This window comes from Octodon degus, unplaced genomic scaffold (genome assembly GCF_000260255.1).
Source record: "Octodon degus isolate 3935 unplaced genomic scaffold, OctDeg1.0 scaffold00007, whole genome shotgun sequence".
NCBI lineage: Eukaryota > Metazoa > Chordata > Mammalia > Rodentia > Octodontidae > Octodon > Octodon degus.
In genome coordinates this window covers 33,350,575-33,359,089 of record NW_004524583.1, presented here as the reverse complement: position 1 = coordinate 33,359,089, position 8,515 = coordinate 33,350,575, and the positions used below count along the sequence as shown (strand labels likewise).

General features: G+C 43.6%; 2 protein-coding genes across 11 annotated transcripts in view; both read left to right on the top strand.

The window, feature by feature from the left end:
• Arel1 (apoptosis resistant E3 ubiquitin protein ligase 1) overlaps positions 1-8,515 on the top strand; it is a 67,388-nt gene that overhangs the window by 53,690 nt on the left and 5,183 nt on the right. For all 10 annotated transcript variants that reach the window (XR_002818564.1, XM_023703639.1, XM_023703644.1 and 7 more), the window contains 2 exons: positions 7,451-7,580; positions 7,668-7,726. Coding sequence is in view for 9 of the 10 variants with exons in the window: in XM_023703639.1 (XP_023559407.1) it covers positions 7,451-7,580; positions 7,668-7,726 (189 nt within the window). In the remaining variant the exon portion in view is untranslated. The remainder of the gene's footprint in view (positions 1-7,450; positions 7,581-7,667; positions 7,727-8,515) is intronic.
• LOC101577222 (endothelial differentiation-related factor 1) lies at positions 350-979 on the top strand. The gene has a single exon (XM_004624860.3). It carries the CDS (start codon positions 388-390, stop codon positions 832-834), a length of 447 nt encoding a protein of 148 aa, XP_004624917.1. The 5' UTR covers positions 350-387; the 3' UTR covers positions 835-979.

Sequence of the window (8,515 nt, the reverse complement as noted above, 5' to 3'; positions counted from 1 at the left end):
AGCTTGTTCTAAGTAGGTGCTTTAGACCACTGAGCCATCTCACCAGCCCCTGTTCCACTGATCTTTGCATCTGGTTATTTTCTTGTTGTTCTGTGGGCTTTTTTTTTTTTTTTTTTCCTTTAGTACCACTGGGTTGTTAATGTTGTTATTGTTATTGTTGTTGTTTTGGCGGAATCAGGGATTGTGGTGCTGGAGATTGAACTCAGGCCCTTGCGCTTGCCAAGCAGGCACTTACTGTGCTGAGCTATCTCCCTGGCCCCCTTTCTTACATTGGGATACAGATTTCCTGCCCCAGGACCCAGGTGTCCCTGCAATCCCAGCATTGGATCAAGAATCAATCACAGGAGCAGCTGCCCGAGCGGCCGGAGGGAGCGTCGCCGCCGTGCCATGGCCGAGAGCGACTGGGACACCGTGACTGTGCTGCGCAAGAAGGGCCCCACGGCCGCGCAGGCCAAGTCCAAGCAGGCCATCCTAGCAGCCCAGAGACGAGGTGAAGATGTGGAGACCTCCAAGAAATGGGCTGCCGGGCAGAACAAGCAGCACTCGATCACCAAGAACACAGCCAAGCTGGACCGGGAGACGGAGGAGCTGCACCACGACCGGGTGACCCTGGAGGTGGGCAAAGTGATCCAGCGGGGCCGGCAGAGCAAGGGGCTGACGCAGAAGGACCTGGCCACGAAAATCAACGAGAAGCCACAAGTCATCGCAGATTATGAGAGTGGACGGGCCATTCCAAATAACCAGGTTCTGGGCAAAATTGAGAGAGCCATCGGCCTCAAGCTCAGGGGCAAGGACATTGGCAAGCCCATCGAGAAAGGCCCACGAGCGAAATGAGCATGAAGCCTCGAAACAGCGCGTCCGGCTGAGCCGTCCTGCTGCGGTCCCTGAGGCCAGCACCGACGAGGCCGCCGCGCGGCCCTGTAGAACATGGGTCAGGCCAGCAGCCGACCCACCCTGCTGTCAAACAAAGAAACCTTGTGAAAAAAAAAAAAAAAAAGAATCAATCACAGACTCCAAAAGTCACCCCATGAGGCTTTAGGGGGACAACGAGACACAAACCATAATAATAAGGTTGGGTCCTTATCAAAAAGTTTGTCAATTTTATTTAATGTGTCTAAGTACCATCTCTCTCTCTTTTTTTTTTTTTTTGGTGAAACCGAGGATTGAACTCAGACCTTTGCGCTTGCCAGGGAAGCGCTTATTCTTCTGAGCCATCTCCCCGGCCCTAAGTACCATCTCTTCGATTCATTGATTCTTTGTATTGTTTTCTTAGTCTGCAGTGCATTAATTTCTCCTCTGATCTTTATAATTTCCTCCCTTGTAAGAGTTTTTCACTTACCCTGCTCTTCTTTTCCTATAACTTGAGGTTCACCATTAAGTTGTTTATTTGTTCTTGCTCTGTTTTTCTAATTTGGGTATTCACTACTATAAATTTCCCTCCTAGGACTGCTTTCATAAGCTCTGATATGTTACATTGTCATTATCATTTAATTGTAGAAACTGTCTAATTTCTTCTTTAATTTCATCTGTGACAGGAGAATGTTATTTAATTATTCAGGAGAATGTTATTTAATTTCCATGTGTTTATGAAGTTCTAATGGTTTCTTTTGCCATTGATTTCCAATTTCATTGCACTATGGTCTGATAATATGCATAGGATAGTTCTTTTGTGTGCATGTGTGCGTGTGCATGTGCATGTGTGTGTGTGTGTGTGTGTGTGTGTGACCAGGGATCAAACTTGGGACCTTGCTTTTGCCAGGCAGGCGCTTATGCCACTGAGCTATATCCCTGGCCCTGCACAGGATAATTCTGATTCCTTTGCATTTACTTAAGTGTGTTCTATGAGTTCATATGTGGTATGTTCTGGAGAACATCCTGTGTGCAGCTGAAGAATATGTATTCTGATGTTGTGGGATGGAATACTCTTTAGACATCTAAGTCCATTTGTTCAAAAGTTTGTTTCAGTTCTAATACTTCATTGTTGACTTTTTGTCTAGTTCTTTTTGTGACAGTGGGATATTGAGATCCTCCAAAACAGTTGTATCACTGTTACTTGTTTTATATATTAGGGTGCACTGGTATTTTTTTTTTTTTTTTTTTTTTTTTTGCGGAACTGGGGATTGAACTCGGGCCCTTGCACGTGCCAGGCAAGCACTTATTCCACTGAGCCGTCTCCCCGGCCCCTGCATATATATTTATGGTTATCTCTTCTTGGATTGTTCCCTTTGTGAGGATGTAATGATCTTCTTTATCAGTCTTTGCTTGAAATTCACTTTGGAAATAGAATATCTACTTCTGCTTTTTTGGGGGTTCCTGTTAGAGTATTGTTTTCTATCCTTTGATTTTTACTCTGTGAATTCTTTTTAACTGTTTCTTGTATGCAGCATATTATTGGATATTGCTTCTTTTGTATTGTTAGTTAAAAATGTATTTTATTTATTTAGGTACAGGGTCTCCCTAAGCAGCTCAGACTCAGTGATCCTCCTGTCTCACCGCTCCAGTGCTGGGGTTACAGGCGTGTGCCACCACACCTGGTTATGGTGGCCAGCTTGGCATGCGGTACTGGGGATCAAACCCGGGTCCTTGTGCTTGGCAGGCAGGCGCTTAGACCGCTAAGCTAGCTCCCTGGCCTCGGGATCTTGCTTCTTAATCCATTCTGCCAGTCTCTTTCTTTTATTTCTGTTGGGTTTTGTTTCTGTGCTGGAAATTGAGCTCATGACCTCGTACTTGCAAGGTAAGCATTGTGCCACTGAGCGAGTCTGTTTCTTTTGATTGGTGCATTGAGACCATTAACATTGATGATTATAACTTTATAACTGGTATGTTTTGGCTTATTCTTGTCCTGTTACTTTTGTGTTCTTGGCTCCCCTTTTTTCCCCTACTTTTTTTTTTTTCTTTCAGTGCTGGGGTCAAACTCGGGACCTTGCACCTGTCAGGCAGGTACTTATGCCCATGAACTATCTCCCTGGCCCCTCCCTCTGTTTGTTTGTCTTGCTTGGTGAATTCCTTCTGTTGGGATTCATGAAGTCATAATCCTTGTTATCTCTTTCTAGTTTGTCCTTCAAAACATTTTAGAGTGTTGGTTTGATATTCATAAATTTCCTCAGATGTTCTTTGTCATGAAAGTATCTTTTTTCTCCATCTGTTTTGAAAGGTAATTTTGTGGGTACATCAATCCTGTTTGAAGGTTGTTTTTCTTTAGGACTTGAAATACTTCGCTCCAAGCTGTCCTTTATTTGAGGATTTGTCCTCAGAAGTCAGCTGTGATTCTGATGAGCTTTCCTTTATAGGTGATTTGTTCCTTTTCCCTAACAGCTTTTAAGATTTTATTCTTGTGTTGGATTTCTGAAATCTTGGTTATGATGTGCCTGGCTGTAGATTTTTTGATTGTATCTAACCGGAATTCTATATGTCTCAGTTACTATGTGTCAAATTCTTTTTCCTACCAGGGAATTTTTCTGCCATGGTTTGTCTCTGCGAACAGTTTTTTGGTATCATTTGTGCTATCATCTGCTTTTCCATTGACTCCAGTCAATCTTACGTTATTCCAGGAGCTGCTCAGTTGATTTTTCATGGTCGTTTGCCATTTTTAAGAAATCTTTCATGATTGCTAAATGCAAGGCTATCTTCTCTATCTGCGAGCCTGTCCTCACATTGGCTTAATCTGCTGCCGACACTTTCAATGGGATTTTTATTCTCCTGGATATATGTGGAGTCGGCCTTATGGATTGCGTTTCTTTCCTGTGCTGAGCATTCATGGCTTCCATCATTTTCTTAAGCACTTTCATTTTCGATCTGTATCTGTTCTAGAGTCAGTAAGCATGGTTTTTATTGTGAACACCATCTCTGTAGTTAATTGAGAGATTAATTCTCATGTGATTTCTAGAGCCTCATTCGGTGAGACACTCTTTTATTTTTATTTATTTATTTAGTATTTTAGAGAAGCGTCTGCAGGGTGTTCAGGGTCTCACTACTGGATCAGACTCATAGTGATCTGCCTGTTTACAGCCTCCGAAGAGCTGGGATTACAGGCTGGTGCGCCACCACGCCCAGACTTAGAGCCTCATTCAGTGGCCTGTTGTGGCCATGTCAGAGAGGCCAAATGGGTGACTTTCAGATTGTCCCACCTCATTGCCCCCTGGGTTTGTCTTTGGTGAACTGATGCAAAGGCTGCATCTTGTTTGAGTGTCTTCTCATTTTCTTTTCTTTTTTAGTTTAATTTCTGGCTGATGTTTGTGAATTGCCTTTGGTACTTTGCTTTATTGCTAGCACTTAGAACAGGAAATGACTACTTCTCTGAGAGAGTTTCCAGGTGTGCTGGTCTTGGTTTCTGAGACTGCTGCAAGATCCTACCTGTTCAGTTCGTTTGGGAGAGAAGTTGCTGCCTGTTCAGCCCAGTCCCCGGTGCTTTGGCACTGTGCCCCAGTATTTTCTATTTCCTTTAGTCAATTTCGGTCTGAAGTACCAGAAAGAATGGCTGTTTAGAGCATTTTTGTCACTTTCGGCTAAAGTGAAACCATCAATAATGGCAGTAACATCAATCACAGCCTAGAAAATGACAAAGTAAGGTAACTATTAATTTACCACCTTTAATCATATGAACCAGATTTATAGTTATATAAAAGAATCTAAAATAGACCAGAAATTTATATGCAGTGCGTAAGTCCTTAATAATGTCAATTGTACCCTTGGTTTAAAATTTAAAAGGGGTTAGGAATAAAATGGAGAGGTAGAAGAGGAAGAGATTGGAAGTAAGGCTGGAAAGACAAAGGGGATGGAGCTGGCAGCTGCTGAGTTCTGAGCTCAGTTGGCCCCTTTCCAAAGTGCTTCCTGGCCATTTGCTCTCAGCAGTGTGGGACAGCTGAACCCTCAGCACTCACCCTCAGCTAGTCAGACCCTCACATCCACTGCTGCCTCTGTCCGTGGAGGCCTCCGGGGGCCACAGCAGCTGCCATGTCTCGCTCGGCAGGTCTGAACCAATCCTCTCACTCGCTCAGAGTCCCGTCTCAGGCAGAAGGTGCCACCAACTACCTTCTCCTCCTCCCTCATTCTCCCTTCCTCTTTTTGTGGGCTTCAGGCCTCAGGTCCTTCCTGGCCCAGGAGACCCATTTACCTCCTCCTGTCTTCCTCATGCTGCTGTATTCTAGTGTGGACGGCAGCACTCAGATAGGCTCTTCCTGTGTTGACCCCACTCTGCTATCTTGGCGCCCCTCCAGAGATTTTTTTTTTTTTTTTTTTAATGTATTTGGTTCTTCCAGGGTCTCACTACACAGCTCAGACTCATACTGATCATCCTGTTTTCAGCCTCCCCAGGGCTGGGATTACAGGCCTGTGCCAGCATGCCTGGTCTTGGTGGCCGGTTTAGCATGCCCCGGTACAGGGCTGGTGTTGCTTTTGGTGCCAGGGTTCAAACCACAGTCCCTGCACTTGCCTAAGCTCGCTTAAGCAGGCGCTCTAGTCCACTGAGCTATCTCACCAGCTCCTCCAGAGATATTTTTGGTGTAATTGTTTTTTTAATTTGTGTTTTGGGATTAAACAATGTCAGATGATAACAGTGAAGCTAAATTTGCAGCAATACATAAAGTAAGTTAGTAATAACTGAAAATTCTGACACCAGTACTACTGTACTAATGACCAGATTTCCTTTCTGGAGATTATGAGCTTGCCGCTGTTTGCCTTCACACATGGAGGGTCAGAGCCTTTCTTCAAAAGCTGGCATAACAAAGCAGCTACTCAGTAGACAAAAGAATTCCTGGTGGGAGCAGGATGTTACTGCACAGCACGGGTTTTTTTGTTTGTTTGTTTGTTTTTTTGTCTTTAGTACAGGGCCTATAGGGTCTCACTCTGTACATCAGACTTGTGGTGAGCCTCCTGTGTTCAGTCTCCCAAGAGCTGGGAGTATAGTCACGCACCACCACGCCCCATCTCACAACACAAATTTTTATTGGATTTAATATGTAGAATTTAGGGGCTGGGGAGGGAGATAGCTTAACTGACTAAGCGCCTGCCTGGCAAGTGCAAGGACCTGGGTTTGCTTCCTGCTACCACATGCTGTGCTACCCTGAAGCCACATGTGGTGGCACACACCTGTAATCCCAGCCTTGGGGAGGCTGAGACAGGAGGATTACAAATTCGAGGCTAGCCTGGGCAATTTGCAAGACTGTCTCAAAATAGGATAGGATAGGTTGATAAAATACAGAATAAAGGCTGGGGATGTCACTCAAAGGATGATAGACCACTTGTCTAGTATACACAAAGCCATAGGTTCAGTCTCTACTACTATAAAAAAACAATTACAACTTTTTTATGTTATTATGGGTAATTCTGGATATTTTATGTGAATAACCATTCTATTTAGCATCTAAAAAAGTTACTACTTAATAGTCACATTAAGCTTAATTAAAATGAGCCAATATATTTTCACCAGGACCTTAGCAGTCTGATCCTGTAACTTAAGGGAGACTTTCATTCTCCTATGGAGATAGCTCTGGCCACTGTGCACAAATTTACCACAGTGGTGATTTTATTTTATTTTTTTGTATTTTAGGGAAGGGTCTACAGGGTGTTCAGGGTCTCACTACTACATTGGACTTGTAGTGATCGGCCTGTTTATAGCCTCCCAAGAGCTGGGATTACAGGCATGTGCCATCATGCCCAGTCTCAATTGCTGTCTCAGCATGCCCCAGGGTTGGGGCTGGCACAGCTGGCCTGGAGATCAAACCCCTGGCCCCTACACCTGCTGTAATCCGCTGAGCTGTTTGGCTGGCTCTCACAGTGGTGATTTTTTTTTGGGGGGGGAGGAACTGAGGATTGAACTCAGACCCTTACACTTAGCAGGCAAGTGCTTATTCTACTGAGCCATTTCCCTGGCCCCTCCCAGTGGTGATTTTAAGCTATGCTTTAGGGCTTCTCCAGTGTACCTTAGGAATTGTTTATTGGGGGATACTAATTTTATGTGAAGAGTCTCATAGCGTGTTCAGCTTTTTCTTTCCTGATAGGAAAATCAGGGCCCATATAGTTATGTGTTTAGGGTCCTGTAGCAAGTTAGTATTAGGGCTGGGGTTAAAATCCAGAATGTCGAAGCTATGATCTCTCCATTGATTTGCTTTGGAGACATCATGTGGAAACAACTGTAGCCATCTTAGGATTTCTGTGACATAAAAGGATTTCTTTGAGAAGAGGTCAATGGTAGTTTAATTTTGTGCAATGCATGAAAGTATTGCTAACAAAGAACTGTAATATTTTCCTGTTGCATTGTTACCACTTACCTGGGTGAGAGAAGATGCACTTTGGAGATAGTAACTACTAGGGTATAGCAGCAGTGCTGAGAGCCTTGAAGCTTATAAAAGCAAAAAATTAAAAGTCACATGTACAGCTAGCACCGATAAGTATGCTGCTAGTGGACCGCCTTTCAACCAGTGTCTCCTTGTTTCTCTTTTGCCTATTTCAGGTTGTAGAACTCATGACAGGAGGAGCTCAAATCCCAGTCACCAATGCAAATAAAATCTTCTACTTAAACTTGTTGGCCCAGTACCGGCTGGCCAGTCAAGTAAAGGAGGAGGTGGAGCATTTCCTAAAAGGTAGGGTCCCGCCTCCTCTTCACCTAGAGGTTGACGTGGCTGTGTCTGTGGTATGAATGTGGCTTTAACTTTTCTGCCTTGTTTCAGGCTTGAATGAGTTGGTCCCTGAGAACCTTTTGGCTATTTTTGATGAGAATGAACTCGAGGTATGTTGAACTAGCTTGCTGTGCCTTCTGTTACGGAATACAGCAAGAAGGCCCTTTATGGAAGAGTTGTGGTTACTTTTGTCACACTTACATGTATTTGACCCTTTCTTTTAGCTTTTTAAAAAATTAGAATGTGAAAATCAGCAAGTGGTTATTTATGAAAAGTATTAATATTCATTTGTTCATCAAATATTGTTCTGTCAGGCATGGTGTGCATACCTGTAGTCCTAGAACTCAACAGTCAGGGTCCTGAGGCCAGTCTGGGCCACATAGTGAGTTCAAGGCCAATCTGAACTGCACAGCATGACACTGCCTCAAAAAAATTTAAAAAACAACAAAAGTACTATAGTAAAGAATATTGGTATCCTCCTTTTTTGGGGGGTGGGCGGCAGAACTGGGGATTGAACTCAGGCCCTTTCGCTTGCCAGGCAAACACTTATTCTAGTGAGCCATCTCCCTGGCCCTAGAATATTGGTATCATAATCAGTCTTCATAAAATTTATCCCATTTAAGGAAATAATAGTATGTATTTGTTCAGGTATTGAGTACTTCCTCTATGCCATGTATTTAGAGATTCCAGAATGATAGCAATTACTGAAACAAAGTCTCGGCGCTTGTGGCTGCTGTATTGTAGTAGAGGAAACAAGCCCAAAGATATGCTTGTGTTTCACGGTTTTGGATCACAACACTGCGTGCATTTTTATATACATGTAACAAATTCTTGTTTCAGATCCTCCAACAACTAAGAGTGGCTATAAGCAAATACTCTTCTTCCTCTTCTTCCTCTTC